Source organism: Berghia stephanieae, chromosome 1 (genome assembly GCF_034508935.2).
Source record: "Berghia stephanieae isolate SIO BIC M18660-M18661 chromosome 1, UCSD_Bste_1.3, whole genome shotgun sequence".
Taxonomy (NCBI): Eukaryota; Metazoa; Mollusca; class Gastropoda; order Nudibranchia; family Aeolidiidae; genus Berghia; species Berghia stephanieae.
In genome coordinates, this window is record NC_088360.1 from 33,071,005 (window position 1) to 33,091,046 (window position 20,042).

The 20,042-nt window shown below is 33.0% G+C and overlaps 1 protein-coding gene and 1 long non-coding RNA gene across 5 annotated transcripts in view; both read right to left on the reverse strand.

Annotated features, from left to right (window-relative positions):
* Positions 1–13,498, reverse strand: part of LOC144972263 (transmembrane 9 superfamily member 4-like) — a 33,031-nt gene extending 19,533 nt beyond the window's left edge. The window contains exons 1-8 of one of the 3 annotated variants that reach the window (XM_078913326.1): positions 13,449–13,498; positions 10,130–10,237; positions 8,475–8,577; positions 7,281–7,324; positions 6,719–6,852; positions 5,616–5,715; positions 5,091–5,143; positions 4,820–4,861 (exon numbers count right to left, since the gene is read on the reverse strand). In XM_078913326.1, coding sequence (XP_078769452.1) covers positions 4,820–4,861; positions 5,091–5,143; positions 5,616–5,715; positions 6,719–6,852; positions 7,281–7,324; positions 8,475–8,577; positions 10,130–10,237; positions 13,449–13,460 — 596 coding nt within the window. In that variant the 5' untranslated portion in view covers positions 13,461–13,498. Of the gene's footprint in view, positions 1–4,819; positions 4,862–5,090; positions 5,144–5,615; positions 5,716–6,718; positions 6,853–7,280; positions 7,325–8,474; positions 8,578–10,129; positions 10,238–13,209 lie in introns of all 3 variants that reach the window. The other 2 variants (XM_078913336.1, XM_078913346.1) reach the window with 2 other exon arrangements.
* On the reverse strand, positions 66–3,983 carry LOC144972281 (uncharacterized). 2 transcript variants are annotated; one of them, XR_013645328.1, is made up of 3 exons: positions 3,853–3,983; positions 1,033–1,139; positions 66–187 (listed from the first exon to the last, which is right to left on the reverse strand). It is a non-coding gene; the product is annotated as an uncharacterized LOC144972281 (long non-coding RNA). The 2 variants fall into 2 exon arrangements; XR_013645330.1 differs by lacking the exon at positions 3,853–3,983 and adding an exon at positions 3,565–3,688.
* Positions 13,499–20,042: the final 6,544 nt, after the last annotated feature.

Here is a 20,042-nt window from a genome sequence, read left to right on the forward strand (position 1 = left end):
CACCCGTCCTGCCGTATCTGAGGGCCATAACACAACTTGTGAAATCGAAATAAATTAAAAGCAGATTATAAATTTATATCACTTTTATTGTCATTTCATTCATATTCATGTTATTCAAACTGAAAATCATTTTTAAAAATATAGATAAGATGTTTCTCCATTATAAAGGTATGCTTGTATTCTCATCCTGTGAAAGAGAAAGAAAAAAAATAAAGAAAATTGATAATTATTACTGAAACTGTGGAGTTCCATTTTTTTAAATCTGTGATTTAAGAGCCTTAGCAAAAGCTTTGATTAAGAAAGGTTCTGATATGCAACATCACATGGTCCCATCTATCAAATTCTACTACCATTACAAATCAGCTACATAAATAGATTCATCAGTACTCTTATCTTGTTGATAAATTAAATTATAAATATAGAAAAGGATATAATAAACTTTTAAAAATAATTAGAAAGTTAAATGGTAGACAAGATAAAGAGATATTTGCCTATTTCTTTTTAAATTTCTTATTCATAACCAAGGAAGCAGGTTTCTTTTGCTATATTCTTCTTGACTTCCCTATGTAAATGTTTCTTTCGAGTGTATAACAAGCTCACAGGGCATTTGTATAAAGAAACAGGAGCCAATACCATTAAAATGGAGATACCACTGCCAAAAATTACAACGGGATAGAAATGCATTGGTTTTAACGTGTATTAGACGCTGTCATTAGAAAAAAGTTTTTTAAAATCTTTACAAACTACAGTAAGCTGCTTTTAAAATTAAGAAACGCTCGAAAGCAAAATATGGTCCTGTTCTCTCAATCACCGCTCTCTAGTCTCTAGATTATACTTGGTAGGTCAATAAAGCTGAGAGGTTTTATGAAGAATATAGAATAAAAACATTAATTCCATTAAAAAAACATAGAAGGGTCCATAATGATATATGAGGAACTCTATAAGATACAGTAACAAATGAAAGCCATTTTGATAATCTTGAAGGATATGACTCAATGATGATGATGATGATAATAATAATAATAATGATACTTCTTCCTGAATATAAATTGTTTAATTCCCATGGTATAGGCAGGCCAATGCTTCCAGAACAATTAAAGGAATGCAGAGACTCATTCTTGTTGTAATGTTATTTAGATCTGAAAAAAAAAGATAAGCATGGCATCCTAAACCATTTTCCCATGGTCCCATAAAAAGCAATATCATCTCACACAAAATCATAAAGTAAAATTCATATGGACCAACCAATGAATAAAAGTTATAATTATCTTATTTTATCAATTATTATCATTGGATTTATTTAACTTTATATTTATTATTATTAATTAAATGCCAATTTGAAATTAAGATAGCAATGTTTGAATGAATAACTGGATCTAACTCTACAAGTAAAATGTAAATGTGCAACTTATTCAGAGTTCATCAAGCACTTGTTACAGTCTGTTGCTTCATGTTACAGGAAAAACTCCAGTTCCATGAGCCTTATGACTCTAAAGGACCAATTATTTCAAAGTAAGATGAAATACCATTTATTGTTTAAAGAAAGTTATCAAGCACTATTTAAGGTCTGTTGCTTCATGTTACAGAAACAGGAATAACTCCAGTTCCATGAGCCTTATTACTCTAAAGAACCACTTATTTCAATGTAAGAAGAAATACCATTCAATGTTGAATATATAGACATGACCTATTTCTTAATGGTTTGCTTATATTCAATAAAAACATTAGAAAACATAATGGACCTGGAACTCAGATACCACTAGGTTGTTAAAACTAAAACCGTTGTGTCAGGTCTAATTTTATCAGAGATTTATGATCATGAAGGCAAGATTACATAACCAATGTCGATTAGCTTTTAAAAAATGGGCTTTTATTTACCTTCTGGTGAACTCATTTGATCAGTATTTCCTGTATTTAACTTTTGATCACATAAGAAAAGTCTAATAAACATTGAATATTTTTTAATGCCTCTAGATTTCACTTTAAAGTCAAATAAAATATCTGATCACAAATAAAATTTTTGATAATTCGATCAATAGAGAGAGCTTTTCAAAATTGTTGGCTTATCATTCCTCAGGCAAAATTTAGATAAGACATCATGTCACATATCATGGTGTTTCCTATGAATTACAAAATCCTAAAAAGCTTCTTCTTCATAAAAAAACGTATGAAATAAAATTAGGTAATCTAAAGTAATCAGAGAGGTTTAGTTTTCATTTCAATCCAAGGTAAATCCGTAAAGAGTTGTGGGACCAGGCCCCACTTGATCATTACCCCCAAAATAGATTGAACTAACAGGGATGTGTATAGATAGTATGCAGATGACGTCACTCAGGCCTTTGTTATTGTTTTTGCCATCCGCGTTTGTGAGTTGTTCTCACTAAACTGTATTAACCAGACTATAAAAGTTCATGGTTACACAGAGTTTGTGTGTTGGTCCGTTATACTTCCGGATGGCAATGTTGTGAACTCCTTGGCCAACCGCATTCTATCTATAAGTATAAAACTGTAACAAAACCCCACGACCCCCCACAACACTCATACAAAAACTTAAACACAGTTTTTTTCATTTTCATTCCTCTTGAGCCAAGGGAAACTCGTTGCTCATTTTAGCTGCACAGATTCATTCAATCGCTCTCCCCCCACCCCCCCCCCCCCCCCCCCCCTTTTTTTAAAAAATCTTTTTTTTTTTTTGGAGCGAGTCTATTCTTTTATCCTTTTTTGTTTGGCCTTGTTCCGTTTCTGAGCATGAATTTCTTAAATTGTTTTTATTTTTTTTTTAAATAAAAAAATATTGTTTTTTTTTTTCCTCTATCGGTCTGGGAATAACCAATTTTCGTTATTGGCAGACCCTGTCTGGGAATAATCATAGCGACGACGAAAATATCAGACCGCACTCCCTGCATTTTACAATTGTATGTTTTCTTTCACAGAGCTACCGACCAAATAAGGCGAAACGGCTTGGAAGATCCAAAACGTCATACATGTAGTTTGACACCTGCCAAATATCAAAGATGCGAGAAGGGGTTGAGTGGGACATTTTCTTTTCCCAGACATTCTCATTTTTTCACCCCTTCCTCCCTCTCTGCCATTCCTTATCCCATCGACTCTCAGCAAAAACAATAACAACAAGTCTTATGTGGCAAAAACGGCTACCAACTTAAATCCCTCAAACAACACAAGATATTGAAAATCGGTGGCAGAGACCCTTTGTCTTGTTCCTTTTCCAGTTCCAGTCATGAATAGATAATGAGAGAATGAAGACTGTTTCGAAATCTATTATTATTATCAGGTCAGGAAAGAGCGAGAGTCAATAAAATATGACAAGCGGTGAAAGCTACGCGCCACGAAAGATGAGGATTTAAAAAAACAACTTTTGTTGAGATTTCAACTACTGAGGAGGGGGGTGTCTGCTCTTTTTTTTGTTCCTTTCTGTTTTGTTTTTCGGTCAAGTTATGACTGACGCTGACACTGACACACGTTCTAGACTGTAAACGTTACCCATAAAATGTCATAAATTACGAAAAGTGTGTTCTCTCACAGAGTAGTATTCGAATCACTCACTGAATGAGCATGAAGCAGACATGAGTGAAGGAAACGTAAACTCTGTAAGTGAGAATCGGCGAGTGAAGCTGTACTGTAACTGTAACTGTAATTTGTAATGACTGACAGCAGTCAAATTGCGAAGTGAAATGAAAACAAATAAACAAAGCATTCTAAAATTATGCCGGTGAGACATCCAAAGTTAAATACCCGAACGCTATTATGGATTAACATTGAACTAAATCGTTTCCTTCTCTCAAAACCAATCGATACAAATTACAAACTCAAACACTGAAATTGGCATCTTACCTTTGCATGAGTTGGACTGCCATTCTTTTCTGGTGATTAGGAACTTTAGCAGCCGGACAACGTTGCGCACAAAACAGGTCTCCCGTTTTTGTCGTTCAAATTGTAGATAATACTCAGTCAGTTAAAAACAAATACGTACAAATAAAATAGTTATTTATTTAAATTCTTTGTATATGGCTAAATTATTCCGAAAACCAGATTTCAAATAGTTCTTGTTTTGTTCACACAAGCGCATTGATTTTGGAGAATGAGATTGACCGTGGTCTAAAAATAGACCGACAGTAATTTTTGATAAATTTTACGATTTGTTTAATAAAAAATCAATATTTAGATATTATTTGACGCGTGATCGAGTATTTATGAATATGTGTTTCTTTTGCCACATAACAGCCAAATTTTAAAGGTTATTTTTTTCTATAATTTACATTGGAACGTGAGCTGTCAAGACAGGAACATGTGGTCTGCCACGTGCTTCTAGACCTTGTTTACGTTTGGGGCACCTTCCTTTACTGTTCTATAGATTCAATTTTCATCATCTTGCTCACTCTCACATTAAATAGTGCTCGGAAAACTTAAAACGTGTATCCAAATTATCATTTTAACATCCTTGTAATAAAAAAAAAACAGTTATAGATAACATAATGATACTAATGGTTGAGGAGAAAACTTTACCTCCATATACAAGAGTAATAATATTATGGAGCCCTTAATGACTCTGATGGTAGAAATATAAGCACAGAACTGTATGTAAAAGATCAAATATAAATTTCAAAATTCAAGTTCAGTTGTGCACATTCTTGTAAATGTTCACTTAGTTGCATATACTGAGTCAATGTGAGTATTAAGATGTGCTAATTCGTATTGGAATTGAATGTTACAAAAAATCCAGAGATCAAAATCATAAATCTTCATCATAAAACCTTTTTGATGTCTTTATAATATGAATATTCAAAATAATAGAACTTACCTTTTGGGTCTCACTTCAAACCCGACCACTCTGTAGACACCCCTATGAAAAATAAAGAAAGCTATAAGTTGGATCTCTGACGGTAGAATCTGACTTGATTTATTTTTATATTTATACAATGAGAATATATGGAATTATATTAGGATGAAGCTGTTGCAGCTAATTAATGGATGAGAGTTCAATCTATAACTCTTGTCCAGGTATAAGCATGACTGAGACAAATCTTTAAAATTAAAAAGAAATAAGAATTTATTTAAAAATCTCAACTTACTGTTCTCTTTCATGGTACCTCAAAATAAATTCTAAGTGGTTATTGAGATATACCTGAGGAGGAGGCAAAAGTTACATTTGAGGTAAACTTCACACACAAAAAAAAGAGTGAATTAAGCTAAAAAAAAAAAAGATTGATAAGGGTTTATCATAACTTAATACAAAGAAAGAGCTATTTTCCAGTTCTCAAAGACTATAGGAAATTTATTCTTTAAAGAAGGAATCTAGCAGAACCTAAGAAACGAACTAGGATGATGAAAGAGATCTATGCCATGTTATTAAATAGCTGTCTTCTTTTTTTTTTTAAACAGGGTTTTCTATTACTTCTTAACTTAAAGCATAGCTATTATAAGCAACTTAGATGTCAAGAAAAAGAAATTTTATTAAATTAAAAGATTAGGAAAGCCTGAGAAAAATGTAAGTTGACAGCTCATGATCTATTAATGCCTCTGTTATTTTGAGACTAAAATCAAAGAAGCCTTTGAATGTAATACACAAAAGATCCCTATATGCTTAGATAACCTACCTCATTTCCACGGACATAACCAAGTCTATAACCATTTTCATACAGGTTTTGGCCATCCGGCATCTTTATATGAGTAGCACACGGAAGATTGTCAGTTATCCTGAGAACAAAAATTGAAAAGCAAAGTAAAAGGTTTCTTATATTCACATAGCAGGTTTAGACTCAAAAAAAATTTCAATGATTCCCTCAATGCAAACTGCAACAATTCCCTCTTGGACTGATAAAATTATTAATTTTAATCACAAATGGATTTTTTTTTAAAGTGACGGTCCAGTCAGTCGAAAGGCGCTTTCAATCAGATCTGACAGACAAAACTACCCATCGATAAGAACAATAAAAGAGCTAGAGCAAACAAAAACAAGATAATTGTTCAACAATATCCAGCCTCACACAAAATGTAAGACAATGAAAATGCAAGGTTTGTGACCAATGTTATCTTGATGATGGGACCAATGACAGCCAATGTAATTGTAAGTTAATGAATCAATGATATCTTTCTCCATTGATGGAATAGATGCTGAAATGACAAGAATATCTGATCCGATTATGAAGATGAAGAAACTGTCCTACCGAGAAAACCTTTATCAAGCAAAGCAAGAGCATAAAATTGTTATCCTATTCGACAACTGCCCAGGCTCAAATCAGAGTTTATGATACTGTATGAGACCATCATCACAATTGAAAGAACTGAAAGTCAACTTCCTCATTGGGGGCCCAAATTATCCTGATTAAAATTAAGTTGCAACAGCATTTTACTAAAAAGTACAGGAAAAATATTAGTCACGGATTCAGTCTAGATTTCTTCAAACCCTGCTGTATGCCCAGAAATAATTAGGTTGATGAGTAGATGGATATGTTTGACCTTATGAAACATACTCGGAAATATACTGGCATTTCATCCTCCTCAAAAAAATAATAATAAATGAAGTTATGTTTAATGTACAAAAATGAATATAAAAGATTCAAAAATTAACAAAATACTAAACAATGCATCTGAATTAGACACTTTAAACTTTATTGAGACACGACAGAAAGTTAATCAGTGCAACGCACAACACAATTCTACAAACATAAACATTCTCACGAGGAATAACTTTACTTACAAATGAACATAATAATCCCGCTTGATTTTTTCAATAAAGGCTTGGCTTTGGATCTGGCTCAACTTGATGGGCTTATAGGTTTTGTCACCTCCTTGACATAGAGTTAGACATTCTTTGTCCTCGGCCATTGTCATCTGTTATTTTTTTTTTAAAGAGGAAAAAAAACATTTAAGCTCAATGGACATATGAGTATTTTACAATCTATTTCATTTTTTCATCAATAGTAGAAGCTCATTTAATCATTTAGACTGATCACAATAAAAATCTAATAATCAAGAAAATTGGGATTAAAAATTGGAACTAATACATTGTTTTCTAATGTAAAATCTAAATCCACAGGGAATTTGAAATACTTAAATGCTTCTTTCATGAAGAATTAACAGATCAATTCAAAATTACAATTTTCTAAAATACAAATCTTTTTTTTTAATCATCAACATAAAACTTGACACCGATGATAAAATCAAAATTTCTAGAAATTGCTCAGTTGCCAGTTCAAAGTTTCCTATGGAGTCAAACATAAATTATAATAAGTGAGAGAGCGAAGAGAGTGCAAACTCACATAATAAGGAGTGTTCACAATGCGATCACCTCTTAAGACCTCACCTGCAGAAAATACAAATAAGAATATGTAGAAATTATATATGTGATCATGATTATGATCATTTTTATTTATTAAGTTACCACTAAAATACATCAACAGACTTAATCATAATTATAATGACGCAAATCATATACTCCACATCTGTTCTATATACAAATGACTTCCGATGCTCTGTTTACAATACCAAAATGCAGGTACATGCACACACACACACACAAAAAATTGGATCAGACATTCTTACTAAGATAAATGATGTAAGGAGATATTTCTGTCCATCAAATATTTACTGATGAAACAGGTTTTATCGACAACCAAACTTATCCCTAAAAAGAACTTGGAAACCCTGTCATTAAATTATTGAAAATTAAGGTGATTCCAGCAAAAGGTGAAAGATTTTAAAAATCTATTCTGTCAATTTTAATCGTACATCTTTAAAATGTTGATCAAAAATTTTAATCCACACCAAATACTTTGATTGAGCATATTAAATTGTTCTTCATTATGATTTCATTTCAAATAATTTTTAAAAATCCATTATTCCATTCAAATCAGACCTGTAAAATGCTGGAAAATACAATATCCAGAACTTTTTTCAAACTCAAATTGCTTTTTTTACACCACTCTCAATAATTTAAAGGTCAACTGAATGACCGACATAAACTTCTGGTACTTTGAAATTGAGGCAAACTAGATTAACACTTGAAAGAACTGTCAGCAGTTAATCCATAAATCAAAAGTCGAGTAAAGATTTAAACAAAACCCCTTTTCAACTTACTTTGACATCATAAAATCATAGTTTCATTCAGCACAAGAAAACTATTTCAAATTTTGCATTGTCGAGAGAAAACAGCGAGTCAACACTTTGTAGAACTACAGACATTCTTTAACTTGCTGGATCAAATCACATAAGGAGAGCTACTAAAAGTAAAGTTTGCAAATCGACAATGCTTTGTGGTGTGGGAGGATGGACGGGAAATTGCCACACTCAAAATAGCACTTGGAGTGGAGCATTTGGCTTATCCTATTTTTCTCTTTGTAAACTTTCCCTTTTTTCCAATTGACTGAAGAGAGTTCCAGGATCGATTCTTGACCTATACTGGTGAGAAGGAATTCTGATTATAGACATTTTGAGTTCTGACAACTACAGCTTACCCAAGTTCTCTGTCTTGTATACAATGCCATTCTTAGGGTGACAAAACGGCAATGAGTAGTAGTCATATGGCAGTTGCGTTTTTGAACTTGTCAATTTGACGGCCTAAAATCAAAAAAATTTTTAAAAGAAAAAAATTGAAGTAAAAAGTAATTCATATAAAGAGTTGCAGAAAAATTGATTTCTGGGTATTATGTTTAAATTGATTTACTTACTAGCAATGGGTCTTTCCCTTGAATAATAATAATTCCATTCCATTGCTCTGTTAAAAGTTATCATAATTAATTATAATATTAATAACACAGAAACATTTAGCTTGCTCAGGTTTTAACAGATTCATATAAGCATAACTCACTAATAATAAATCATACACTTTATACATCCTTCAAATACCCAATTAATCCAACATCAAACCTGTACCCTTATTGACATTCTTTGACATAGAATGTCACATTCTGACTTGCCAAATTGAAATTTAATAAAGCCTAATCAAAAGAAAATCAATAAATAAATAAAAAGCCAAAATACCAAAAGTCATGAATATAAAAATGATGGACAAAAAAAGAAAGATTATCTTGAGAAATGAAAAAGAAAAGGATAGAAGTAATAAATACAAAATACGCTGGTTGATTTTTTGTTGTTGTGTCTTTCCCGTGATGAATAACATTAGTTGTAGACTCATTTAATACGCAAAATGCACTTGATCTACATTTCTGTAATATCTTGGGCACATTAAATTGATTCATAATATTCAATTTGAATTGCAATCTCATTATGTAAAACAATTTGAAATCCTTAAAAAAAGAGTCATTAGGCCCATGGAGCAAAGTTTATCCTGATTTCTATAGCGCGAAATGGACAATAGCAACTGCTTTTTAACCTTTGGATAGGACATTAGTCTATCGCTAAGTAATCTTACAGACCCAACTAGCTAATCACTGCTGGGTGGACAAGGGTGTCAGAAAAAAATCTCAACTTCACCCGAGATCCAACTCAGTCCCTTTGCGTGTGAAGGGAGTGCGCTACCAACTGAGCTATTGTTTTGTTTGTTTTTAAGAGTTTTAAGGCACTTGCAACACATTTAGATTATATCAGCGCGAGTAAAATGGTATAGTCAAATTCTAGAATTACAAGAAAAAGTAAGACAAAGGGAAACTGGGAACAAATTTAAATAGGGATCAGATGTAGATGCCAAGAGCATACCATCAATGTACTTAGTTTGAGATCACCTACAAGTCTCATCCGGACACCAGCACAAGATCCAACAAAGAGGAATACACTCAAATGCTTACATTATACATTCAAAATAACAAATATAATAATACATAACAGAGAGAAGATTTACAAGAAAAAAACTACCATCTCCCAAAACAATAACTATGCATTTTACTGTTTCCCTCCCAGCCAAGGACTCCGGCCAGGGCCAGGAAAAATCTCATTCCAAGACAAAGAAAGAAAGCAAATTAAAAAACAGCTATGAGGGGATAGAGGAGACTGTTGTAAGTGCCACCCTGCCCACAATGGGACGCCAGGAACCCCACCCAGCAACTGAGCTATCAAAACCCGTGGAGTTACAGAGAAGTGACTGTATTTACCTTGACAGACACCTCTCTGTTTTAGTATTAAGACTAACAATGAACTCCTGTCAATTTCATACCTTCACATTAACTACATCCCCTTTCTGGAACTCAGACGGAGCAACACCAGGAAGATAAAAGGAGTCTGTTAAACTCCATATTGACAGCAAAGTTATGTAGAGAAGCATCTGGGGAGATGACATTAGAGAGAAAAACACAGCTGTATTTGGCTAAAATTCTGTTGTTTTCTACAAAACATATAACAATTATAATAATAATAATAATAATAATAATAATAATAATAATAATAATAATAATAATAATAATAATAATAATAATAATAATAAAAATAATAATAATAATGATAATAATAATAATAATAATACTGTGGAGTTTTTATGCACCTCCGTTAGAGGTGGAAAATAGCACACCGTCTTTATGCACCTCATTTTGAGGTGTAAAAATAACCCACCATTTCTATGCACTGCTGTTAGGGGTGTAAACGAGCAGTGTAAAAATAGACCTACAGAAAAAATAGGCTTCTCTTCTTTTAAAATTTTTTCTGCTGTGAATAGACTCATCTACGTCTATGAGGTTTAGATAATTTTTAGATTGTAATTTAGCATGCTGCTTAGTGATTGCCGATGTATGTTGATACAAAGGTAGTAATTAAATAATAATTTTAAAAGATCAAAGGGGAAAAGAAACATGGGACTGATGACAATGACCAAAATATAAATAAATAAATAATTTTTAAATTTTTTAAAAACATGATAAAAAGTTTAAAAACAACAAAAGAAAACAAACAAAACAAGACAAAATTAAAAATGAGGTAAACAAATACTGATGATGATGATGATTAAGTATTAAAAAATGATAATCGATGATTACATATGCAGGTCTCACATCCTAATGCAATTATGTTATGGGCCTAGTTTAACATTGTTGAAATGGACAATATTTTGCGTCATTTTTAAAAATTTCTGTTACAACTTTGAGCCTATAATTATAATAAATTGGGTAATCAAACTTATAAGTGCATGTCGATTACAATGGTACCAATGTTGTTGTTTTTTTTATAATAATTATATTATAATAATAATAATAATAATAATAATAATAATAATAATAATAATAATAATAATAATAATAATAATAATAATAATAATAATTCATTCGAAGTATTAAAAACATATCTAGATAATAACTATAACAATAAAAAAAATTTTGTTAATTAATTGTCCAAAATGGGAATCGACCCCAGTACCGTCAAGGTTAGTGTCTCAAAGCTTAACGACTGTGCTACGGAGCCTCCTGGCAATTCATGATATTTAATCAACTTTTTCTTGAAAATTATTTTACCTTCAAGGCATCTTCTATTTTGTGGTTATAAATTTCGGCTGCATTTCGTCAGCACTTCTTGTTTTATAATTTTTCTATTAACAAAGACACATACAGATGTCACAATATAACTTTTGCCATGTCCAAATACGGAAACACATCATCATAATGAATAGCATGGATTACACAGATGTGCAATGGCGGAGCATAAAAATGATCCGTTAAGATGATATAATAATATATTAATAATAATAATAATAATAATAATAATAATAATAATAATAATAATAATAATAATAATAATAATAATAATAATAATAATAATAAATATATAATAATATGTTTTAGAATAATAATAATAATAATAATAATAATAATAATATAAAAATAATAATAATAATAATAATAATAATAATAATAATAATATATAATAATATTAATAATATGTTTTAGAATAATAAAAATAATAATAATAATAATATAATAATAATAATAATAATATAATAATAATAATAATAATAATAATAATAGTAATAATAATAAGAAGAAGAAGAAGAAGAAGAATTAATAGTTGCAAAAAAGTTGAAACATGTAAATAAATTTTAATAGAGATTAAAATTAATATTAAATATTATTAATAGTCTAAACTTTGATCTTCCTATTTTATTATTATTAGTATTAGTAGCCTAAATGAGGGGGTGTCTGTGTCATTTTGAGAAGACCTCTCTAATATAAATACGTAGTGTTTTTATGCACCTCCGTTGACGGTGTATTTTAACGGATCGTTTTTATACACCTCCGTCACGCATGCGCATCCCACCCAATTTCATCAGCGATATTGTGTTTTTGTATTTGGACATGGCAAAAGTTATATTGTGACATCTGTAAAATGCGTTTGTTAATAAATTTCTATAAAAATAATAATAACTTTAAAAATCGAAATATAAAACCAGAAAATAGAAGTTGCATTGAAGGTAAAATAATGTTTTAGAAAGACCTTATTAAATGTGATGAACAGTCGGGTGGCTCTGTAGCGCAGTGGACAAGTTGTCAGACTCTAACCTTAAACATATTGGGTTCGATTCCCATCATAGACAAAAAATTTTTAAGTTTACTTTATTGAGAAAGACATTTTTTTTTTTCTTTCTTTTTTTTTTTTTTTGTTTTGTTTTTCAAAACCTTTTAATCATGTTTTTTTAAAAACTTTGATTATTTATTTATTTGAGATCAGTATTTGTGTGCCATGTTTCTTTTTACTTTTGATTTTTAAATTTATTGTTATTATTCTTTAATTTATTATCATTGTATAAACGTACATCGGTAATCACTAAGCAGCGTGCTAAGCTACAATTTAAAACTATTTAAACCTCATGAACGTAAGCAGCAACATTTTCATTAATTTACCATCACCGCCAACGGAGGTGCATAAAAACGGTGCGTTTTTAGTTTTGTACACCTCCAACGGAGGTGCATAAAAACGCCACCATATAAATAACATAGTCTGACATAGCCCATAGTGAATCGACGCTTTTTACTGACTCTCAACTAGTTCGCCTAATAAAGGTCAGTTGTATCTATCTCCTCTCCTCAGCCTCAAAAACTGGAATAGATACTGATACTGTAGTATGTATACTGATACGACAGTCTACATCCGATTTTCTCAACCGACGTCTGAAAGTCTTGTGGCCTGAGTCAGATTCAGAAAAATATTAAACTGTAAACTATGATGATATTTTGAAAATAATAAGCCCCCAATCAAGTTGGCATCAAACAGAAAACTGATCTAATCTACTCGGACTCGGGCTGGATTAAACTCAACTGTCACTGTCACCGGTTCATTCAGTCCGTTCTTCACAATCTTCACTCTCTGGGAAATTGTTCTTTGGAGCTATTTGAGCAGCATACAACTCAACTGCGTCCTTCTTAGTGGTTGAACATCATGGAACCCTTAAGAATCCCAACGCAATGATACCTTGATAAAACAAATAAACTTGCTTGGATAACAACTAAAACGGTATTAGAAACCATAATACGTAGTCTGTCTGATAAAATACTTACTAAGGACGCCATTTTAACTACAAACGTGGAATACGTGACGTCATTCAACCCGTTTCATTGGTGTCGCATTGCACATTCGCCTATTGGCACTGATGACAAACGATGACCGCTAAATCAAAATGAATAGTGTTATTTTAAAAATTAAGATATCTAAGTAAAATCTTCTTTTAATTAAAACTGATCGGGTTGATCGGCTGATTGTGATTTTGAGAAATACTTGTACCTAATACTGACGTGAAGATGTAGTGGTGACGACTGTATTTGGAACGTCGCCTTATCGGAACAGCCGCTTATTTAGACCATCTGTGATTTTTTATATATATATATAATATAATTTCCACTGGTTAATCAGAACACATGCATGTCAATTGGAACAATTTCAAAGCATCAGCAAAAGTTTAGAGCATTTTTTTTCTTTACAAGTAATCAAAAAATATAAATATTCCTATTGAAAGGAACAATAATGGAGCCATCCCACGTCTTCAAATAAACCAAAAAGTTGGTTAATTAGCAATGGCATTGTGTCTATCATCATCCATTCCCTTTAATTCGGTAATATCTTCTTCTTCTTCTTCTTCTTCTTCTTCTTCTTCTTCTTCTTCTTCTTCTTCTTCTTCTTCTTCTTCTTCTTCTTCTTCTTCTTCTTCTTCTTCTTCTTCTTCTTCTTCTTTCTTCTTCTTCTTCTCTTCTTCTTCTTCTTCTTCTTCTTCTTCTTCTTCTTCTTCTTCTTCTTCTTCTTCTTCTTCTTCTTCTTCTTCTTCTTCTTTCTTCTTCTTCTTCTTCTTCTTCTTCTTCTTCTTCTTCTTCTTCTTCTTCTTCTTCTTCTTCTTCTTCTTCTTCTTCTTCTTCTTCTTCTTCTTCTCTTCTTCTTCTTCTTCTTCTTCTTTCTTCTTCTTCTTCTCTTCTTCTTTCTTCTTCTTCTTCTTCTTCTTCTTCTTCTTCTTCTTCTTCTTCTTCTTCTTCTTCTTTCTTCTTCTTCTTCTTCTTCTTCTTCTTCTTCTTCTTCTTCTTCTTCTTCTTCTTCTTCTTCTTCTTCTTCTTCTTCTTCTTCTTCTTCTTCTTCTTTCTTCTTCTTCTTCTTCTTCTTCTCTCTTCTTCTTCTTCTTCTTCTTCTTCTTCTTCTTCTTCTTCTTCTTCTTCTTCTTCTTCTTCTTCTTCTTCTTCTTCTTCTTCTTCTTCTTCTTCTTCTTCTTCTTCTTCTCTTCTTCTCCTTCTCTCTCCTTCTCTCCTCCTTCTCTCCTTCTCCTTCTTCTTCTTCTTCTTCTTCTTCTTCTTCTTCTTCTTCTTCTTCTTCTTCTTCTTCTTCTTCTTCTTCTTCTTCTTCTTCCCCTACTATAGAAATATGTTATACTTTAGCCATTTGCCAACTTCGATTAGCAACAAGTGATTAATGAGAGAGTGAGTAATGATGCAATGATTGACTTGTCTTTTGACTAGACATGCCGCGTTGATTAAAATGGTATTATGTGATATGGATTATTGCGGAACATGAATCATGTGTCATTGTTTCATCTTGGCCTCTCAAATGATGATTACACATATACAGAGGTGATCGCCTAAATGCCCGTTGATTGGGAAGCAGAAAAAAAAAATCCCAATAAAACGGGCATTTAAACGAAGTTGATCAAGAGCATGATAAATACATAACTTATGAACATCCATATCACGTATTTCAATCGATTCACAATGACAATTGCGCTCCACGTTGGTTTATTTGTTCCACAAGCAGACTAAGTTTAACTAAATTTCCATTCCAAACGGTACAAATTGTCTTCTAGTAAGGGTAGCGTGGCTCAGCGGGACAGTCTTTGCCTCGTACTCGCACCCGAAAGGAACCGAGTTCGATCACCCGCGTTGTGCCGTGTGGCCTCGAGCAAGTCACCTCGCCCCATGCCTCGCCCTAGCTCAATTTGCGATGCTGCACTGCGGCTAACGCCTGGGTTATTCCAGTCTTCTCTTGGAATAGACCCTAGAGACAAATTTCCCCTCTGGGATGAATAAAGGGATTTTATTTTAGAAGCAAGAGCAACCAATGTTTCTAACCGGTCTTCTATGTGGTGTGAGGGACCTCTCCCCTGCACCAAGCCTAATTTATGATACTTTCGTTCCAAAATGTAGGTAGTAAAAACACACACAAAACCTTGGACAGAGTACAAAACCAAGCCCTTCGCTTCATCTCCGGTGCCCTGAGATCGACACCCACAGCAGCATGTGAAATACATACTAATGTGGAACCACTTGGACTTCGCAGAGAATCAGCAGTGCTTGAAATGGTTGAAAGATACAAACGAAAAGAGGAAAACCATCCAAACAGAATTCTGGCAGAGAAATGGAAACCAAGAACAAGATTAAAACAAAAATCCCTGCTACACATTGCTAACAACTTGAATGAAAGACACAGACTCCCAGAAAACAGAGAAAAATCTATTTTAATCAGTCAAAAACCTCCATACGCCGAACTAAAACTTCCAAAAATAAAGACTAACCTCGTAGAAGAAACAACAAGAAATAAAAACAAATCAGATATACAAACATTAGCAATGAAGACAATACAAGAATACCCAGACAACTGGATACATGTTTACACAGATGGATCTGCCCACAAAGGAACTAAAAATGCTGGGTATGGGTTTGTAGTAGAATACCCAGATAAAACCTGTGATAAAATCCACAATTCTTGCGGAAGCTCCTGCTCAAACTACGAGGCAGAGGCAATTGCAATAGAAGCCTCACTGCGACACCTCTCTTCTGTTTTCCAGCTAAACCCTTCAAAACTTCAAAACACTGTCATCTTCACAGACTCCAAATCGGTTCTCCAAGCTCTCGATTTAGATAAACTCTCCTCAACGTTCAATAGTTTAAGATCTCAACTAGATGAATTCCTTACAACACACAGAGTAGACTTATCTCTCCAGTGGATACCGGGACATTCAAATATACCAGGAAATGACAATGCAGACAGACTAGCCAAACTCGGATCAACACTTTTACAACCATCAATTCCAGTTTCCTTAGACACAGCGAAACAAATAATCAAAACAAATAAGAGAGAAGAATGGATGAACAGTTGGGCAATGAGCACCACGGGTAGATGTATGTTTTCCCATATGACCACTCCTGTAAAGACTGATTGCCTAAATAAGCTCAGAAGACACCAGCAAAGCATCATCTTTCAACTAAGAACACAACACATACCGCTCAACAACCATTTAAGCAAAATTACAAAAGACACATCCCCTTCCTGCCCCCTATGTCAACACCCCAATGAAACAGTAACACACCACTTGCTTGAATGTCAACCTCTTGAAGACCTGAGATGCACATTCCTCCCACCAAATCCAAGCATCAGTAACACACTTTATAGTCACCTGGAACAACTACAAAAGACATCTAACTTCTACGTCATGGCACAAGACCGAAGGGCTAGAGCTCAGGTGGTCGCTGGTTCGGATAAGTAAGTAAGTAAGTATGATACTTTCGTTCACGTTCAACTTTTGAATGACTAAACTTCGACTTTCAATACATATTGAACGTTATACAACGTTGAATGCACTCAGGACAAAGTTGTCTGCACTGAGGATAGTCATATATTTTTCGCTTCTTGGTTTGTGCATTGCAGTGGTGCTGCAAGAAAATACGGTAGAAAGTCTGTTTTTTAAATACGGGTCTCGTCAAAAGTTCTCTCTGAATTTTGTCATTCCTGAATAGTTTTGAACATCGAAATAGGAAGGTTTTGATGAAAAATCTCTGGTTTTGAAGATCAAACACTTCTTCCGTTCGTAGAACTGGCTGTATCGCTATTATTATTATTATTATTATTATTATTATTATTATTATTATTATTATTATTATTATCATCATCATCATCATCATCATCATCATCATCATCATCATCATCATCATCATCATCATCATTATTATTATTATTATTATTATTATTATTATTATTATTATTATTATTATTATTATTATTATTATTATTATAGTGAATTCATCTTCTTCATATTTACATAACTAGATTGTCTCGGTCTGAGCATTAGATACTGTCGATGTATCATATTAAAAAATCTTGTTAAAATACCTTACTAATAGTCTATAGTGCATCTTAACTTTAAAGGTGTTTATATTGCACAGAAGCTTGATACCAGCAGGTAGGTTGTTCAATAATCGAAATTTATTTGGGGAAAATTATATAAATATGACCGTCAACATTAGTTGGGGGAATCCTACTATACCCTGACTGCCTAGTTTGTATTTTACTTGACTTCATTTGGTATTGATCTACTAGTATCTCTCTAAGACCACTTAATCCATGGCACAATGTTGTACGGAAGAGTCACCCTCTCCCCGGCCAGGCGGAGTTTTCGTACCAGTAAGGTCGCGGGTTCAAACCCCCATCACCGCCACGAAACTTTTATTCAGAATGCAGATTTGTAGAACCCTTTATAGGAGCGCTCCTGGCACTTCTAGAACGGGAATTTGGCAGTTATTTTTCTCCCTCCTCTTCTTCATTTATGAAGTAGCTCCTATTTATGAAGGATCAATCGACATTTGATATCTACACGAATACAAGAAAAGAAAGAAAGAAAAAAAAAAGGGTTGGGGGGGGGGGGGTAACACTTTTACTGACGTCACTAATCTGTGACACAGAAGGAAACAATTATTGTCAACAAAACACGATGAATGAAACACTGAAGATGAATTCGTCATAAGTGTTTCATTCACAGTGTTTTGTTGACAATCGGGAAACTCGAAACGTCGACACCTTCTTCTTCTTCTTCGTTCCTCTGATGGACATCTATGGCTGCAGTCCGATATCTGCTATGAAGTCTGTGGTCCGCTTTAGGTCCTCAGCCTCACCATAGAGCTTTGTGTTGAGTGTTGTAGGGGTGACCCAGTGGTTCGAACGTTCTTCGTTAATTATATTGATGCTTTCCTTGAGGCCATGAGCTCAACATACAAACGCCACGAAGTTTGTAAGCCAGCAGTTAAGCTTAATCTGTCATGGCAGTTTTTTGCATCGCCTGCCGCAAAAAAAAAAAAAAAAAAATGGCAAAAAATCGCTGAATTGCATTGCGGCCGCAAAATGTGCAATTTTTTGCAAAATTTTGCAAATTTTCGAGATTTTGCTAAAAAAAAAAAAATATTTAAAAAAAACGCATTATTTTAAAAAAATTAGTGGGGACCAGTGATGATAATTTTCCGCGGATTTTTTCATATGTTCGTTTTTTTTTTTTTTTTTTTGTCACGTTAAACATTTTCTGCTAAGTGGTAGTTCATGAAAAAAAATATGCCTTCGATCATTTTTTGACACCTCTGCTCAGTTGCATGAATTTTGGTGACACTCCTTTATTTATGACGCTAGTCTAGACACACTGGCGCCAAATGTCAAAAGTAGCACAAGACAATTGGGGGGCATGGATGAGAAGATGATCGAAAGGGAAGGGAATGGAGCAAATGGGTGTAAAGATTTATGTACCTTTTAGCTGTATCATGATAGTACATTTGGCGATGTTATAAGTTTTATAAGCCTGTCTTTTTTATTTTTTTCTTCCTTTTTGATTTTTTTGTTTTGTTTTTCTTTGATTGTTCTGAATTTGTTAATAGTATTCAATACAACTTGTGTCTAATTATAAAACAATTTTTAAAAAAATATATTCATCAATTCTCTCTCTCTCTCTCTCTCTCTCTCTCTCTCTCTCTCTCTCTCTCTCTCTCTCTTTCTCATATCCATATTACTCTCTCAGCCACCCTTCTATCTTCATATTATAATGTTTATAGATATCATTTGGTAATAGAGAGATAATAAGTTAGGCTGGTCGATTTAAGAAATGATTGTTTAAAGGCTGATTTAAATTTGATTTGTTGATGGAATATGTTTTGCAATTAATTAAAGATTCGTATTTATAAGCTGCATCATCACAAGGTTGCAATAATACAGACGCTAGCCGGGTTTGTTATGTAAAAACAAATACCTCCTGGTCTTTTGGCCAGAAGTTTATCATAATCACTTGATATAGTGGGCGACATTATAGGCCTTTAAAATGTTTAATTGGAAATGACAATTCATTAAATTATATTGGCAAAAGGTCAGGATGTGTCTAATGATCAGAAGTGTTTTAGTACTAATAATATATTAAATGACTATGAATAGCTATGTTATATTTGCATTAGATTTGGGTTTGACTGACTGGCCGGTAGATTTTCCTCCTTTTTGACAAATTTTCATTATCATCACTGGGGGGGACCTGTGCTTGTGTCAGGATGAAACAGTTAGATAATCTCAAAATAAGTACACTTATAGCGTGTTCTTCCTATTTCTTGGGTACTTTAATTGTAATTCTAGAACTTTTAACTAGATCCCATTTTCTTCCATTTTACTGGCGCTGATATGACCTTACATTTGTTGCAAGCGCCGTGAAACCCTTAAAAACAAACAAATAACTTTCTCTTTCATGAACGAATTATGGGTTTTTAGGAAAATTAATCGCAACTTTTTGCAAAATTTTTGCAAATTTTGTGCAAATTTGGGATTTATTTTTGCAAAAAACCGCCATGTCAGCTTAATAGCCATATTCTCAACACAAACATATA